Below are 18,397 nucleotides of genomic sequence, written 5' to 3' on the forward strand. Positions count from 1 at the left end.
CACTTCATTGCCATTTATATCTTCCCTTCAATCAAAGCTGAATAAACGGGCCGTTACGTGCTAACACCAAAACTTACGAGACTTTGATGAAAAAAACAAATAGTCAGAGTGCTGACTGTCAGTGAGGATCCACTGCCATCATGTGGTGAAGAGGTCGACTTGGCCCCAGAGTGGGGATTCAACAGGTTCATTAAAGCCCAGCGGTACACTGTGCAACTAAAGACTTACACTAACACTGGCAGTCCCTGATGTGTCTTATGCGAAATGTGCCAATAGACTACAAGGAAATTAAGTTCCATACAGATATTAGTAGGCTCAATTGCTTTCAGTGCACCTTTAGGTCCAGGATTCTACTTGGACGGTGGGGAAATGGTTAAACTGGGACATAAGTGTAGCTCCTTGCTCTACATGTGAAAACGCTTTTTTTCTGAGAGTAACTCACATTACAAACATTTGAAGACGTCTCTACACGCAGTCTCCCAGTGGTGATGTAACTCCGTGACGGAGTTGAGTGTATTCAAAACACCACCCCATCACCCAGGTCAAACTCAAATGTTCGTCGTTAATGTGTCAGTGTCAGACCTCTCCACATAGGGACACCTTCACATTGAGCCATGGAGAAGTCAGTGCTTGTATTAATCTGCCTACTAGGTGTTTTGGTATGTTTCGGAACCGGTCAGCACCATTTACGCGCACGTGTTGGACCGTGGAGACACCGGATTCAGTGGGAGAATAACGGCCAGGTGTACAGTTTACTGAGCACGGGGACTCAATATCGCTCACCTGCGGAGAGCAGAAGACGCGCTCAGCTCGTATTGACAACTAAAAACAATTTTAACCGACTTCACCCTCCTGTTGCACTGAGTAGATCCACCAAAATCAGACATGGAGACCTCGAGGACGCAGCCGGGGGTCACATTCAACAAAATGACCTCAATCAAATGGATGCGTCGGTTCTTGGTGTTGATGCGGGTCAGTATTTACTCGCCTCGGGACGACCCGGGACACACAGTCGGTCCCCACCGCGCCTAGCAACCACGGTTGTGGTTGTCCGTTCACAAGAGGCACCGTCCAACGGTAGCGCTGCCGCATTCACCTCCATCCAGGAGTCCTCCGGCAGCGGAGTCCCGCGAGGAGGCCGGAGTACACCTGGAGATGGCGCACAACAGGCCACAGCGTCACCGGGAAGATCACCGGACTTTACGCACAGCCGAGCGGGCAGGATAAGATCTGAGAGCTCAGAATCCGCTGCCCGGTCATCTGCCACAGCTGGATTGGTCACAGTGGCAGAGGATAGTGGGAATACACGTCGCATCCAGCAGCAAACGCGTTTAGGAGACGCTACCAGTGCGCAAATAGCGCACTCACTGACCAGAATCACATCGGAGTCAAATGTTTCTCCCACAGCGCTGTCCAGTAACGCCTTAGAAGTACACTTTCCTCGACCAAGGTTGGAGACAACAAGGACTACGGACATGGGTGACCCACAGGATCCGCACAGTATTCATCACAGAAACTCAGTTTTCTATAATGTTTACCCACCAGACCGCAGAAACAGGATGACTGTGCGCCCTCCACCAGGACCGGGCTATGGCACCAGGTTCTTCCACAATGGTGAGGCGGACAGGAGACATTGAAACCAAAGTTTAGCCCATAAAAAGTAGATAAAACAAGTTATTTCTTAATTGATGACACCCTGAAATCAAAGTCTGAATAATGATAGCCCTGGGAAGCACTGAGCCTGCAATGCATGAGGCACAGATGCCTCATGCATTTTCAAATTTAAATCTCCTTTTTTCTAATGCAGTTTTAATGGGAGTGAGAGTTAATGCGCCCTTACAACACAATTAATGTCTCCAGTATGAGGGCCTCTAAGCAGAATTGAAATGAAATGGCTGATTGATAGATCGGGAGTCATTAGTACAGTAGTTTGCTAGAAGTGGTGCAGAGTACAAGTTATGTAAATTATCCAAAGTTTTCTATTCAGTAATCTGCTGAAGTATTCTATTAAAGTGTTTGTATCAAATGTACTCAGGCATACAAAGTAAAATGACTTGTTATAGTTTAATTTAATGAATGTTTTTTAAAATATATAATCAGTTAATGCAAATAGATTTTGTACTTTTATAGATACAGCTGAGATAAGGTAATGTTCTGATGATCTATGCATGCAAATTCAAAACACCACATACAGTTCTGTCGATTATGCCACGTAAATAATTTACATGTTTTCTGTCCCGACTTCCTTTTAGAATATTGAAGTTTCCACCTCTTTTCCAGAAGAGAGACGATGTTTGAAGCCCCCCTCAAAAGTCTTAATGAAAACTGAAACTCTGTTTGAATCAGTGAATTTACATTCTTTTTAACTTGTGTTTTTTCTTCTTCTGCAGGTCTCCCAGACTTGGTTCCTGACCCTTACTACATCCAAGCTGCCTCTTACATCCAGAGAGTGCAGATGTACGCACTTCGCTGTGCTGCTGAAGAAAACTGTCTTTCCAGGTGCACTTATTTATTTGACTTCACACAGAATTACTCTGTCAGTTGAGTCAAGACCAATGAAATCAGTTAATTAGTCAAGATACGAGTAGATGTAGCGTCAGTCTGATGATTCTTGTATTGCCCTTTGTCCTTAACTGACATTTTGTTATGCACGAGCTCTCTACAGTGTGATAAAAGGTCAATCAATGCGGTATACACTTCTAAAGGCATAATGATAATCATTTAGGCTTCCTCTGAGGTTACCACATTAGGATGTGTGTTGGCCTCAGTCCCATTTGGAAGCTATAGCTGAGTGACTGAGCGGCTGGACACAGACCTGGCAGCCGCCCGAGATTCCCTCCTCTGATCTGAGCAGCCACTTAGCCAAGTAAAAGGAGCTCTGAAGTGAAAGGCAAAGGATTCCTGAGGTGAATGCAAAAACTGCTGAGGCAAGAAACCAAACCAGCCCTGTCACTTACACAGTAATGCACCATTATATAAGAAGCTCAGTGTGCTTGGAGGATAATGTGATGTAAAGACACCACAGATAAAAAGGTGATGCAAGTCAACCCGAGCTGTGCGCTCAGTGAATTAGGTCTTCCTTCGTGTCGTTTCAGTTCAAGATACTGGAGTTTAACTTGGCTCGTTCTCTTCCTGTTTCCTTTTCTTTCAGGTCTGCGAGTCATCCCAGTGTGACGGACCTCGACTACAGAGTCCTGCTGCGGTTCCCCCAGCGAGTGAAGAACCAAGGAACAGCAGACTTTCTCCCAGTGAAGCCCAGACATGAGTGGGAATGGCACAGCTGTCACCAGTGAGTTCAGTGGTATTATATCAAATCCATGCACAGTGGTGTGTCGGCTCTTTGATCTACCAGATTTGAATGAATCATACATTTGAGAATGTGTCAGTTATTCCCCGTGTAAATCTTGTTGTCTGTAATATTTTATTAGTCTCCTAGCTGCCACCGTGCAGAGATGTAGTCTTTCCTCGGCTTTCACAGAGTCATAAAATATGCAAATTTGAAAGTGCATTAAATGACAAAATCACAAAAGGTGCATATAAAATCAAACATGTATACACGATTCTGAGAAATATTAATATTAAAATCCAAGGATAGTGTGCCATCTATTAAGAGTGCAGCTTCAGTCATTCAAATCACAACCCAACTCCTCCTGTCCACATGTCCATGGCAAATTCACTAAATCACAAATTGCTCGTTGTGAAACAATGAAGAGACACTCCAGCAGTTGTACTTGGTGCCAGTTACAGTTTGTTGAGTTCCTTTACTTGGTGCTAATATGTGTATGATCAAACAGAAATGAGGATTTCCACATTTTCAGTAACGCTCTCATTTCTCTCTGTGCATCTACAGGCATTACCACAGTATGGACGCCTTTAGCAATTACGACTTGTTGGACGTCTCCACTGGACAGAAGGTCGCAGAGGGACACAAGGCCAGTTTCTGCCTGGAGGACACGTCCTGTGACCTGGGGGTGCGACGGCGCTTCGCCTGCACTTCTCACACACAGGTTGGTTCTCCTGGTCTCAGACTTATTTTTACTTTTCCATTAATCCATCCAACCATTTTTTTTATTTATTAGATGATGATTCATTACTCAAAGATGAACTCTTTTCCTCGTGCCATGAATAATGCACGTTTGGCTTTTTCTTAGGGGCTCGGTCCTGGTTGCTACGACACGTATCATGCCAACATCGACTGCCAGTGGATCGACATCACTGATGTACCACCTGGAAACTACATACTCAAGGTGGCAGTTAATGAAATAGGACACGATAAAACAGATTACTTATTCACTTCACAACAGCATGTTTTCAAATAACTGGAATCAGATAGAATATCTAGGTTTCATAGCTGTTTCTACTGTTCCTCAGGTGACAGTGAACCCCTCTCAGATGGTTCAGGAGTCAGATTTCTCCAACAACGAGGTGCGCTGCGACATCAGATACACAGGAAGCTACGTCCAGGCAAGAAACTGCAGGATCACTGTGTAAGTCAGTCTTGTGTGCTCGCTCCTTTTAGCTGAGATCAGAAGTCCAACAGAAGAAGAGCTCATCACTGATATCTTTTCTTTGTTCCACAGAAGCTGACCTGACTGAAGACAAACATTTCCCCAGAGAATACTTATACTCAATACCTTCTTGACTGTTGCTCTTACTGTGCAGTTGATACTTACTTTAAAATGTTTTTCTAATCTGTTCTTATTTATGTGATATGATATACTGTTGCTAAGGCCAGACTGGCTACATGTTAACTTATGTTATTTGTAAAAAATATACATTTTTAAGCAATGCAAGACTCTACTGTTAGCTGTTTGTGTGCAGAAAACTTGAGGAATGTGTGTTAGCGTGATTCACAAATATAATTCAAGCTGCGTCAATTCATTCGGTGACACTGTGCGACTGAATTGGTGCTTATTTTGCGTGGTGCTCTTCTCCTTTTCAAATTCATTAGCAATATGCCTTGTCAGAGAAAACGACCCTTTTAATATTGACTATGTATAGGAATAAAAGACTTAAAAGTGCTGTTAAAATATAAAAGCCAAATACTGTCATGCATGCATTTCGAGCAGAACAGGGTGTATGATTTTGTGCAGTGTACACACAAATGTATTGTCTGTTATTTTACAATCTAGTGAAAGAGTATTTGATTGTTTTAAAGGTATAATAAATGTATTAATGAAGTTGGTTTTTTTGGAAACAAAGGTACCATTGAAGACTGATGCCTTACTTAAAAAAGAAATCTGAATAGTCACTACTGATGGGATCATTTGAACAAATATTTAACAACATGAAGTCATTCCACTGACCATTTACCATTACCATCAGTTAACACAAGCTGAGGGCCATTAAAGTGAGGAGTGGTACATTTCTAAAATGCTTTTGGAATAACACACCTCAGAGAAATACCTGAAACTCCACTTTGCACGTTTACGTGTCTCAGAAATGGAAGCAAAAGACACGGAGCTTCACACCACAAGCCTGTTGTTGCGTGTTTGTCATGCTGTGTTACAGTAGATGAGTGATTGAGAAAACATTTATTCACCTGGCAATGATGCCGTGTGAGGCGTCTGGGAACGCTCTGTTTACACTTTGTCACCAGTTTTATTAGGGACACCGTCTGGCTGGGACGTGGAAATGAATAAACGCTCACTACAACTACTTTTTTTTAACACAGTTCTTTCATTCTGCTGTTTTTTAAACGGCGCTCTTTGCTGTCCAGCACAAATATGTTCCTTCATGGTCTTGTAATGTTAAACATAGAGCGTGAAGGAAGCTTTTGACTGTATTGACTTGTAAAGTCCTCATAAAGTCCTTGTAAAGTGGGAGATCTCAGCAACTTGTATGCGAAGCCTTATGTTGAAAGAAGGAAACTCTTCCAGGATGTTCATGAGATGGATATGCAGGCAGGTGGGAGCTGAGGTCATAGAGTGTATTTTCTGTTGCTGTTCCAGAGCAGCTCACTCACTGACTCACTTTCACAGTCTGTCTTATGGCAACATCAGGGCCCCAGCAGGTCACCAGCGTCTCTGCTCCCTCTCAAGGTAATGTTAGGAGCCTGCTGTCGGTGTCTCAGAGGCTGTGTATGTCGGTCCTCATTTTGCTGGGTTGATGATCTCCGTCTGTTAATTCACACTCGCTATGAAGGCACCAAGAAAACCAGAAGAAAGTTTTAGAGAATTCCTTACATTAGTGTATATTCAGTGCTGGAACACAGTAATACAGCGGTGAAGGATGTATTCAGATCCTTTACTGACTTTAAGTTGAGGTACTAATACAATAATGTAAAAATACTCATTCAAAATATACCTAAAGTACATCAGTATCGTCATCAAAATGTACTTCAAATAGAAATGTACTGGTTCTGCAGTGTAATGCCTCCTGTGACAGATATATTATTATGTATAACATAATAAAAGTATTAATACTGGATAAGAAGCATTTGTGGTTTGGTTCTGTAGTTCCTAACCACTGGTTTAATTTGGTATATATGTTTATTGTTGGTGAAATATTAATCTGAAAAGTATAACTGTTGTAACTGTATATCTGTTGCTGAACAATGTAGCTGAATAAAAAGTACAAAACCTCTCTTCTGACACCCTCTGCTCATTCCTGCCAATCTGTCGTTTTTCAGACACCTGGTGGCAGGCGATCGTTAGTGCCAACCACTGTTCCCAGTCTAACAGTCTCCCTCTCTCCTTCCCTGCAGCCACCCATTTGGTTGTGTTGCAGCTGTAGTTCTGCTTCGGTTCTTTGCTTTACTTTATTTACATGCACCCCACAACATGAACACTATCTCCTCTCTCACGCACAACCTGCACCACTGATCCCTCTGACCTCCAGTCTTCATGTGTTTGATTTATTTTTTTAGATTTGTTGTGCATTTAGTTAATCTCAGTTTGTTTTAAGTGTGTCTCAAACTTTGTCAATCTGGCATCACGAGCCAGATTGTGACACCCTGTAACTGTACAGGTGACTTTCCTTTGCTGTTAAGATAAAGGTACATGGATCAAAAAGGTGGTAAGACAGAAGAGAGTATCAGAGATGAGGAAAGTCTGCAGATATCCACATCACACTGGGATTGAAACCTACTTCATAACGCCAGATTTCACTCATCCTTTTATCCAAATATGACGTCTCTATGGAGCCCAAACCATCTTTGGTCAGAGAGCCGTCGAGGTGATCCACTGATGTGAATTTGAGTGTGACAGAGGTTCAGGGCAGAGCCTCCTCGGCCGCTCCAGGTGCTGTTTGCTCAGGGCAGGTCGATGTGCCCGCAGGGCCTGCAGGATGGCCAGAGCTGCCGGTCGCCCCTGCCTTCCCCCGCTGGAGATGGCGAGGAGGAGAGAAATTCCACAGATCTGCAGACGGCCAGGAAAACCTGACTGCAAACTGCTGACCTCAGCAGCACCACGGCTAAACCATTCTTATCACGGGCTGAAGCTCTGTGAGGCTGTGCCCAGAGTCCTGACTGTCTGAGAATCCCGGTAAACAAGTGTCAGAGCCAACAGGCGAGACTGCAGTGACACTTTATGCCAGGGCTTGTTCCTTGTACAGACACAAACTGCAAAATGGTCAATACTGACCCCGTCAACATCTATGCTTCTGATTTCTCTATTCTTTTTGTTACAGCTTTACGTTTTCAAATCTCTGAGGTGTAGTTCATAGCATTATCTGATCATGTCTGGGTGTTCTTTTGAGTCATACATTTGTAAACCTTGTGATCATTGATGGATACTGACCGGGCCTACCGGGCACAGGCACAGGGGCCCAAAAGTGTCAGGAACCCCCCCGGCCTTTACTTATCACAATATCTCTCAAAGAGACACTCACCAACCAGGAGAATTCAAGATAAACGTCTGTTCGTTCACATAGTATGAGCTCATTGTGATGGACCTGCTGAAGGCTCTGTGGGATTGAGGAGATTCATGTGAGATTGCAATAATCAACACCATGCCAGTTTCTATATAAATTATCATCCTTCAGAATTAATATAACACATTTAGACAACTATGAACTCGCACATCAGCTCCATGAGAGGACAAATAATAATGCATACAACATTTTAACAGCTTATTAATCATCCAATCACGGAGGTAATCGACCGAACTGATTCGGCTCTGTAACAGATGTGCAAAACTATTATATGTTCTAAAGGAACTCTGATGTATATAAATCTACACATTCATAACCACTGACATACTGAAGTATAGATTTCTAACACTCCCGGCCGTATGTAGAGAGTCTGCAGTATGAGTTTGCATCATTAGTGAAATAACTTGACGCCGGCCCCGTGCTAATGTTGTGTTTCTCTGTCTGGACGTCTGGTCTGTATATTTGAGAGAATTGTTTGTTTGTAGCAAAGAGCAGAAGCTGTTTGTGTGAGCACAGTGGAAATGACTCCTCAGACGAGTACACTAACATCCTGAAAACAAGAAGACAATGTTTACCTGGGCAGGACAAGGACTCCCTGAGTCTCACCCTTTACACATCATTAACAGCTCTCCCTATTTGAAATAGAAGAATGTAATGGCCCCTGTACTTTTCCTCCCGGAGCTGCTGTGTAAATATCCACACACTCAACAGGCTGTCCGAGTGAATGCATGCTGTTATTAATCCTGTTATTGTATTATTCTTGGGCTGGGAAGTGGGATTGGGAAGGGAGGCGGACCGGATGAGGCTAGGAACAGGCGAGGAGGAGATGGAGGGGAGGGTGAGGAGAAAGGGTGAAGAAGGCGGACAGGTTATTCAGCTGAAATCCTTCAGTTATTGTTGGTCTGAATTTGCTTCTAAATGCTCGTATTGTTTTATGGGTTTTGCACACGAGTGTCAGACAACGTTAAGGTGTCTCCCCTCGTACCAGGCATCTGTTCAACTGTCACGGGAGGACGCCTTATGGCTCCAGAGACATACGTACAGAAACACACAGACGTGTAGGAACAGACATGAGACTGTTTTTGTCTCCTGTAACACAAAATGTTGTTCTACTGTGAAAAAAGAGAGGAATGTACGTGTACAGTATTTGTTATGGAGAGTATTTTGTAGACGGTTTGTAAGAGGATGCCACTCGCATAAAAACGTTTATATATATTTGTGCAGCAGACCTGAATACAAGAGGCACAAGCAGCACTCATTCCCCTCAAGTTGTATCAGAGGGTTATTTCATCGATCAGAGGATACATAGCATGGACCTCTAATAGCGCTCATGTTAAGTGTGGTTAAAGAAATTTTAAGTGCTGCAAAGGGTTGGGCAAAGATGTTTTCCTTTCGGTTGTTGACACGTTTATTTATGTTTTTTCCCAAAACTTTCTTTGAAATGTTTGAATGTGGATACTTTCATCTTAATGCACTGAAATGGTTTTGTCAAATTATAGTAGTTTGATATGAATATGTGTGTAATAAAACACCAAATCATCTTACTGTGCATACAGAGCCTACTATTCTTATTCTTCAGTGCTGTGTACATAATATTTTTTACTGTTCATTGTTCGTCAAAACAGGCTGTACATACTGCACATATAATCAGTCCATTTATAGATGTGCACAAACGTCTCTTTGTAAATACAATGTTATCCCAGTGTTCCTTACACGTAATGCACTACTCATACATTTAAAACCAGGCCATAAACCATATGCAGTTTTTAGTAACGATTTTACCTGTAGATACTGATGGGTAATTTCCCCCCAGCGATGAATAAAGTCTGATATTATCTTTACAACACATTTGAATTAATGATGTTGTTCATTATATTTTGTATTATCAAGGAGGAACGATTCATTGCGATAAGATTGGAGTGGATAAGATTTACACTGAGACAAGAAACGTCAGTGACATGTTCATGCAACTCATACATTTGCGAGGATGAGATGTGCGCTCCGCCCTCTCCCTTTTACACCTGCACATGACATCCTGGGCTGCTGCCAGGCAGTACAAAAAAGACACATGGGCCTACTGTACGCTTTATATAGGCAAACATAGGTATGTTTGTGTGAGAGTTCACTCTCTTGGACCTTCCATAAAGCATCAGTTTTGACGTCAGATGGCGTAAACTATACTTTGTGTGGCTATTTGAAATCTGTAAAAATCTACTGTGATTTAGTTTGACCAAACAATCCCAACTCAAGCTCCACTCACTGGCTTTGTTCTGGAGGTGTTAACAGTCACACTGTGTTATCATCAGTGGATGGAGTTTGAAGTGAGCTCACTGGACCTTGAGTTGGGGTGGGTTTGTCAAATTGCTATTTCATGTTATTTTACGCTTACTTTGATCCTGTCATACAAATACAAATTTAGACATTTTCGCAATGGTTCTACATAGTCAAATCATCCACAAGACTATAGCACTGCTACACTGTTGTTTGTTTGCTGTTGGTTAATCTTTGTACCACTGTTTAGTTAGTTAATTTATACTCTACTATCCTCTACTATTTCATTGCATATACTGTGCATTTTTTATATCTAGTATTTTTTACTCTGTTACTTTAATTGCTTAAGTATTTTTTGCTGCTGTAACGATCAAATTTCCCCTTGCGGGATGAATAAAGTGTCTATCCATCCATCTATCCATTATCTACTTATCTATCTATCTATCTATCTATCTATCTATCTATCTATCTATCGACGTATATATCTATCTATCCATCTATCTATCTACATATATATATATATATCCAGCTATCCATCTATCCATCCATCTATCCTGCATTAAAAATACATGGACAATATTGGTTGAACAAGGGCGACACCGTGTGGCCATGAAAGGTATCGTTACATTCAATGACTTATGTACTAATACTTTTATTCGTCAATATTGAAATAAATGTATCTCTAAGCTACATCAACCAGGAGTGTATTCGTATACTACTTTGCTGTCGAGATATTAATCTTTTTTTCATATTTTGTTTCCTTGTGTTGGTCCTTGGTGTGTGGACGCCTGATGTGACGTCATCAAGAGGCGACAGGGAAATACCGGTTTCCCTGGAAGCCACTCACAGCGACACACCGCCGCACATCTGAGGAGGAAGAGATGGCTACGCAAAATAACTTCAGTGCTGCGACTTTGTCGTTTCTGCTCATATTCGTGTGGAATGCCGCGTTCGTCCCGGTTGATGCTGCTGCTGACGGGACGAAGACGGTGGAGTTCAACGTTAAACCGGGAGGAGTGGTGCACACGTTCACTGAGGGGATTGTGAGTGTCTTGTTGTCTTTTTGTTTTTACACGACCAGCTGACGTTTCTAAACACCACCCGGACACAAAGCCACAGTTATGCTAACGTCTAAGCGTGCACGTTTGAATGTGGGCTAATTCACCGTGTGTGTGAAATTATCTTCATTGTTATTGATTATTAAGTAGCTGAGCAGAATAATGACAGGATTGAATACATCACAAATTGCATTGTGTGTGAGTGTGAGTAAGAGGTGTGTTTCTTTCATTATAGTGTGTCATACATCTTCAATGTATTTGGTATGATTTATAATGACATGCGTGGAAAAACAAAACTACTGCGTGATGACGACACAGCCTGTGAGAGGCTGACACGTCGCTGCCTCGCTGCCACAGTGGCTCCATTCATTGGTTCACAGTTTGCATGACTGTGAACTGCTTTTTTGTAGAGTTTGAAACTCAACTTTATTTATTTTATGTATATAGAGCGACTTTCATACATAAGTTGCATGCAGCTTCACTTAGAGGGGTCGAAACAACAACCAACGATAAATAAAACATTTGCTGGACTAAAATTAGAACAATAAAATGTTAAAATCAATAAACAAAAGATGAAATGAACACCATGCAAGAAAACATGTAACAACAAATGATTTAAGCTTAAAAACAAGGCTATAACATTACTCTAAATTAAAAGCCAGATGAAAATAATAGGTCTTAAATGTAAAATAACTTTTGAATCAATTCTAAAAGATGCAGCTAACCAGTGGAGATGGGTCATGTGATCAATGTCCATGTTTTAGTTAAATAAGATCAAACCGATGTTGAAAGCGATGCCTTGCCTTCCACTGTTTTGCATTACACAAGGCTAAAATGTGTATAAGCGTAGTCGAAAACCAGTTTTTAAGTTTGTGATTACTGTTTTGTACAAGTCATTACTTTGGGCAATAGAATTCATTTATCATGAAGTGATTTTGCTGAAAGGCAAGAAGGGATGTTATTGGTTCATCGCTCCGCTCTAGCTTAGCAGTGATCCCTCGTGCACAATATCAAGTGTAACATTTACAACTGGGCCTTTCCTCTAGGACGTCGGCGGGTGACAAACGTCTTTAGCAGCGGACAGATTGATGTCTTTAAAACATTGTTATCGCGCCATCACAACACGCAAACCTTTGAGTTTATAACGATGTGAAGCCAAGAGAAGCAAGCTAATCTCTGCCTTTGTGGAGCTGCAGAAAAGAACGTTTGCTCGATTTAAAAACTGAATTTATATGAAATCCAATCAACACGCATCTCTGAAACTGAGAGCAGCACTCTGACATTTCCCCTCTAGTTCAGAAACGCCCGATGAGAATTAGTAGATTGATGAAAGGTGTTTATTAATAGCACGTAAATGTAATTGAAAACTCAATAATGAAAGTGATATGCAGATTTAATGATGCACTAATTAGCATTATGTTACACTCTTATTTCAGAGGGAGTATGAGTGCTCATTCACTTATGCTTCACAAGGGGGAACCAACGAGGTGAGTCTCTCTCTCTCTCTCTCATCATGTTATCGATTTTTAATCACAGCAGGTTTTATGCATAACTATCCTTCTGTTTTTGTGCCAAACAGCAATGGCTGATGAGTGTGGGTCTGAGTGACGACGACAAATTGTTTTCCTGCTCCGTGTGGAGGTGAGAGAGACACACACACACACACACACACACACACACACACACACACACACACACACACACACACACACTCACTGTGGTGAGACTCCAGCTGAGTGACCCTGATGTTCGGTGTGTCTTCAGTGAGAATTTGTCCCGCCTCTTTCCACTGAGTCACTCTTTGATTTTAGAGGAGAAACGATAGTTTCTAACCTCTTGGTTTAAATATATTCATGTCCAGCTTCGACTTAATGAATACATGCAAATGACTTAATGTTGGTAACAAATATTTCTTTTTCCTTTCTGCCACAGGCCCCAGGGGAAATCCTACTTGTTTTTCACTCAGTTCAAAGCTGAACTGAAAGGAACCAAAATTCAATATGCTAATGCTTATGTAAGTATAATAGAAACACAATTCCCTCAACCGTCCCGTTCACATGACTTCTTTATGTTGTCAACCGATCCTGTTCCTCGACAGGGATAGCCAACGTTTAATGTATAATGAATTCAATAATGGCATCCGGCCAATATAGGGATTAAGGAAACCACATACAACATGTCTCGTGTCCGTTGCATCTTGATATTTGTGTGACATTGTCAGTTTGTTGTGTGTCTCTCGTTCAGTCATATCGTAAAAAAACAAGTCGCACTTTATAAAAGTTAAACACAACAATTGAAGAAACAGATCTTTTACATTTATCTTTATGCTGACGCTGACTTCCTTCTTCCAAAATACCAAGTTAACCCACAAACTACATGTTTTATCTTTAAAAAAAAACAAGATTTGCACAACCCTTGCCCTCATGGTTGTAATTCCTTAGCAGCCACATTGCCCCACATCCTGCAGAATGTAGTTGTGACGCTGTAGGTGCGAGACATGACCTTCAGAGTGATTAGTGGGACTGGAGCCTCATGTTGGGCAGCAAGAAGCTCCCAAGACTTTACTGCCAAACAAAGACCGAGTGGAGTAAAAAGTTGTTCCTCGATGGAGCTGCACACTTTTTAATGCACTCTGTCGGTGTGGAGATTACAGCTTCTCATACCTTCGCCCCAAAACCATTTTAGAGCGTTAGATTTACAGTGTCTGCACAAATGTCAGAAAATCGAGGCAGAACACAGTTGATGAACATTTTTGCGTAGCCTGCAAATATTAAACCATCCACCAGCAATATGTCTATCAGAGGCTCAGGCAGAAGATTAAGGCAGGGTTTTTTAACTTTTATTTATTATTTTTACCACAAAGCTGGTGGCTGTAAACACATTTAGTCTTTTGTGCAAAGATCATTATCACATGTAATGACACAATTTATTATTTCGCCATAGCGGGCCTCTTTCCTGGATATGCACGTGTGTGTGAATGTAACATTTCTGTGTAAAATCATAAACAGGAGTTTCACCAAAGTCGTGTAGCCAGACCTTATCTCCATTAAGTGCTGTTTGAATACATCTGCTACAAACTACTATTTTTTTTTTATTGGCAATTCAATTATTATTTTTCTAATGATTGAATTGATTGTTTATAAAATAGCCAAAAATTGTGAAAATGTCCATCGTTTCCAGAGCCCAAGATCCTAAAGTTTCTTGTTTTGTCCGACAGTCTAAAACCCCAAAGACATTTAATTTATAAAGATTTAAAGCAAACAAAAAAGCAGCAAATCTTCAAATGTGTGCAGCTGGAGCCAGAGAATGTTTTGCATTGTCTGTCAACTAATTGATTGTTTCAGCTCTAAATATAACAGTCAGTTAGAAAAACCATTGACACGCTGTCAGAGTATTTTAATACTCTGAACCAAAGAAGTAATGCTTGGGACACGCCCCCCCCCCATACCATTTAAATGAGACCTCCGTCATACGCAAGATTAAACGTCACCTAACATCGCCTGAGAGCCAGAGCACCGCTGAATGTACCTGACCACACAGTCCTGAGTAGAATAAAACACGCTGTCCCTTTTCACTTTGGACCTTTCTTTACCCCCCCACACTTGTGTATCCATGGTAACCCATCACATGCTTCACTTGTCCCTGACATTTTTTGGTCCATTGTCCTTTAATGATGGTTCCAGCTAAGACCAACCTATGACGAACTAGCACGGGCATAGTAACAGAAAAGCTTTCCTTCTCCTGGAAGTCAAACTCTCCGTGTCTTTGCACTTAATGTTTCAATGAAGGTTAATGTCCGGAGTGTTCCTGAGCTCAGTCACTTAGCGGAGGTCTGCCGTGTCTGATGTGGTCGTCGCTGAAGTGAGGCGCACGTGGACATGCCTCCTTCCCCCAGCAAGGGCAGTCCTGACATTCTGTCATTAGTGAGAGCACATGTTTCCTCCTCCCCGCTCTGGCTCCGTGCCCTGCAAGCAGAAGACAAACACACAGAAAACAACTCCACTAAATGACGGGACGAAAATAACCTTGTGTACACAAACACACACCTGCCACCCACGCACAGCGTCTCCTTGACCTTGTCGTCACATCCTCCTCTTCTCTCCCGGCCCGTCTGGTGCAAAAAAAAATTGTCTCGTGTTCCGCCTCTCATCCTGTTTTTGTTTATTTATTTATTTTTCTCCTTTCCTCCTCCTCCTCCTCCTCCTCCTCCTCACTGCTACTGTATTTCTCTCCAGTCTCAGACGGCGGCTGCAGGACAAAGTGACATGCCTTTGAAGCCGGAGGAATTTACCGTAGGAGACTCAACAGGTGAGGAATTGATTGTATTTGCAAGCGTTCAATCAACTCCCTCCGCTTGACACGTCAATCTCTCGCGCCCTCCCTGCCCTCATCACGTTGCGAGCTCCCTGCTGATTTTCCTCTAAAGCATATGCACCAGCTGTGAGTGGGTTGCAGTTTGTCCCTGTGGCATTATTTGTTGTTGTTCGGTTTTTGCACACAAAAAAAAAAAATTCCCCACTGTGGCTACAGTTCTGGCCTGTGATTAGCAGGATTTGACAAATCACACGGAAATTTACTGTAACAGCAGATTAGTCACGACAGTACAGAAGGTTATATGCTCATTTTCCTGCAACTATCCCAGATTTAAGGATAATCCCATCTCTGTGACACCTCTGGGGAAACTCCTCCAGTCATGATTTTGCGGGATAAACTCCTGGGGATAAACCCGGGTTCTCGGGTGCTTTGCATCAGTGACGCTGTATGTCCTTGTTTTTGTTTCAATATTATCTGTGACCGCAATTTGCTCTCCTCTCTGACCTCCAGTGACCCACACAGATGGAAAATTCAGCGCTCAACTCTCCAAACTGACCGCCATCGGACGAACAGGACACGATGAGCTGTAATTGGTCAGGAGTCTGATTTTGGCTTTCACGTGTAGAGCTGTGAGCCGGGCCTCTTGTGTTTCAGCTCAGTAGTCAATGAAGGAAACAACCAAAACCTGAAGTGGGATGATGCTGATACTGTGTGTCAGTAAATGAATTACCTGGTATGTTATTACAGTGGATTTGAAAATGCTGCTTTGGACTAAAACGAGCTTCCACCATCAGTTTAGTATTCACATTCTTTTTTAGTTTAGTCTAGTTTAAATTCTGCCATAAGATAAAGTGCTTCCATAGTTATTTCTTAGTTTCTGAAGCTGTAAGATTTACAGAGAGTAAATCTGTTCTGATTCACTGGGGACATGTCTGAATGTATAGAGGGTTGGTGTGTGGGGCTTGTTGAGTATAGATAGCATATTTAGAGTAGGGAGGGATTTATTTGTCTCGTGTAATCCTGAGAGGAAAAGGCAATAATCTCCAATAGCGTCATCGCGCTCTCATAAACAATTACATTTTCCTCAATCTTGTTCTGTTCTGAGCTGAGCTCCTCGCTCTCGCTTTCTGTTGATATTTATCCGTTTAGATAACTGTAACCACACATTTGATCCCCTAAATCACCACATCGGTACCACTTGTGATCACTTTTTGTTATGTTTGTGCTTTTGGCCAGAAGGGGTATACTTGTAATAGAGCAGACGGTAAGAGAAAGATGTACAGAACACACTGAAGATCAGTGCTTTTTGGAGATACATCTTCAACAGTGTCGGTGTGATGTAAGTAATTAGTTTAAAGAATAATTATTTTGTTTGAAAATACCTTGATCTTCATCATTTTAATTAGACACCTGCAGCAGAAGATGCAACCATTTCTCTATTTTTTTAATTTCAGGATATTTCAATGACTTCTCACTTACACTGTTTGAGATTCAACCCAAAGGAACTAAGATGTAAGGTGGATCATAGTGTCTATATGGAGAAGAAATGTCATCACATAATCCTGAGCCCCTTTTGAACCGTCTGCTTTCATCCTTCACTGTAACGTGTGTGGATCAGCGAGGGTATTGTGCAGCTTTCTGAAGTACATGCTCCCTTATGTAGCGAGCAGACTCGCCTTTATCTCCCTTACATTGATCCAATCGTCTAAGATCCACACAAGTGTCCGCAAGATGAGTTCTGGGGATTGATTTCAGATTTGAGGATTGTGCTGATTTGATTCTGCGGTCGGATTACTCGCTGAGATTCGTACCTTGCTTGGTCGGGGTTCGGATCCTCTGGAGTTGAGGAAACGCTCAGCTTGGGACGTTTGTGTGTCCCTGTGTCACCACCGTTGAGGCTCCCTCTGGGGTCGCAACAGGAAGCAACCACGTCCGGATGCTGTTCCAGAATAGAAAAAAACGAAACGACGTTGCTTATTTTGTACATGGTTTTTCTTTCCTTTTGTACTTCTTGTTTGTTCTGATTCATGATGAAATGTGATGGATGTTTGCATAAAGACATGTTGTCACTGTGCTGGAGATAATTCAATGTTTTGTGTCTTGTTATGTCAGTCATGATCTGATTGAACCTCCCACAGCCTCGTGAAAAGGATAAACATGAAACGAGAGAAGAAATTTGAGTGCCAGCGTAAAGGCATTAAATATTCTTAGCACTGTCAGAGCCGGGCCACCGTGAACATGGCGGGGAGCGTTTTTATGCCCCCGTCATATGTGTCTGAAATAACTGTAATTTTAGTACCAGCACTACTGTTTTCTTAATTTAAACTCGGCCTGTATGCTGCATACAGCGGTGAGGTTTTTAAGCATAGAAATAAGACTTCATATGAATCTTTATGTTATAATAAGCATTAGGAAAAATGTATTCTGTAAGTGTACTCAATTAACATATATCGTCCTCGGGTAAATGGCTCCATGAGATAAAGAGCTTCCATTGTTTCTTCTTAATTTCTGGGGAGAAGGGCTTTGCAGGGAGGATCTAATAAATCCAGAGGCCCATATGGGAATGTATAGAGCATTGATCTTTGTGAGTTTACAGGGATAGAGGGTCAGGAGGGATTTATTCATTTTATATCAAGCCAAGAAAAAAATCAGTCATCTTGATTGCAGTCAAATTGGCATCAGCGAGGTTGAAATCTGATACAAGAGTCACATGTTTATACTGCAACCACGCAGTGCATTGAGAGAAGACCTATTGTATAGTAGCACTTTAGTAGAGCTTTGCCAAGAAACCCCCACATAGTCTCCTATTTGTAATCAAATCATCTTATAGAGACGTGACCATTTCAGACTCTGATTTCCAGTGTTGTGGCGCTGTGGAGAAA

At 41.9% G+C, this 18,397-nt stretch overlaps 2 protein-coding genes across 2 annotated transcripts; both read left to right on the forward strand.

Annotated features, from left to right (window-relative positions):
- The first annotated feature begins 614 nt into the window (after positions 1-614).
- Positions 615-4,491, forward strand: loxl5a (lysyl oxidase-like 5a). The gene is made up of 6 exons (XM_076088607.1): positions 615-1,614; positions 2,391-2,499; positions 3,152-3,289; positions 3,851-4,007; positions 4,152-4,247; positions 4,372-4,491. Exons 1-6 carry the CDS (start codon positions 615-617, stop codon positions 4,489-4,491), a joined length of 1,620 nt encoding a protein of 539 aa, XP_075944722.1.
- A 6,490-nt stretch (positions 4,492-10,981) lies between these two features.
- mydgf (myeloid-derived growth factor) lies at positions 10,982-17,599 on the forward strand. Its single transcript, XM_076087954.1, has 6 exons — positions 10,982-11,186; positions 12,638-12,688; positions 12,781-12,842; positions 13,134-13,215; positions 15,437-15,509; positions 16,026-17,599. The coding sequence occupies exons 1-6, from the start codon at positions 11,025-11,027 to the stop codon at positions 16,103-16,105; spliced, it is 510 nt and encodes a 169-aa protein (XP_075944069.1). The 5' UTR covers positions 10,982-11,024; the 3' UTR covers positions 16,106-17,599.
- The last annotated feature ends 798 nt before the right edge of the window (positions 17,600-18,397 follow it).

The sequence above is a fragment of the Anarhichas minor genome, unplaced genomic scaffold, assembly GCF_050575085.1.
Source record: "Anarhichas minor isolate MPS153535 unplaced genomic scaffold, ASM5057508v1 ptg000010l, whole genome shotgun sequence".
NCBI classification, from domain to species: Eukaryota; Metazoa; Chordata; class Actinopteri; order Perciformes; family Anarhichadidae; genus Anarhichas; species Anarhichas minor.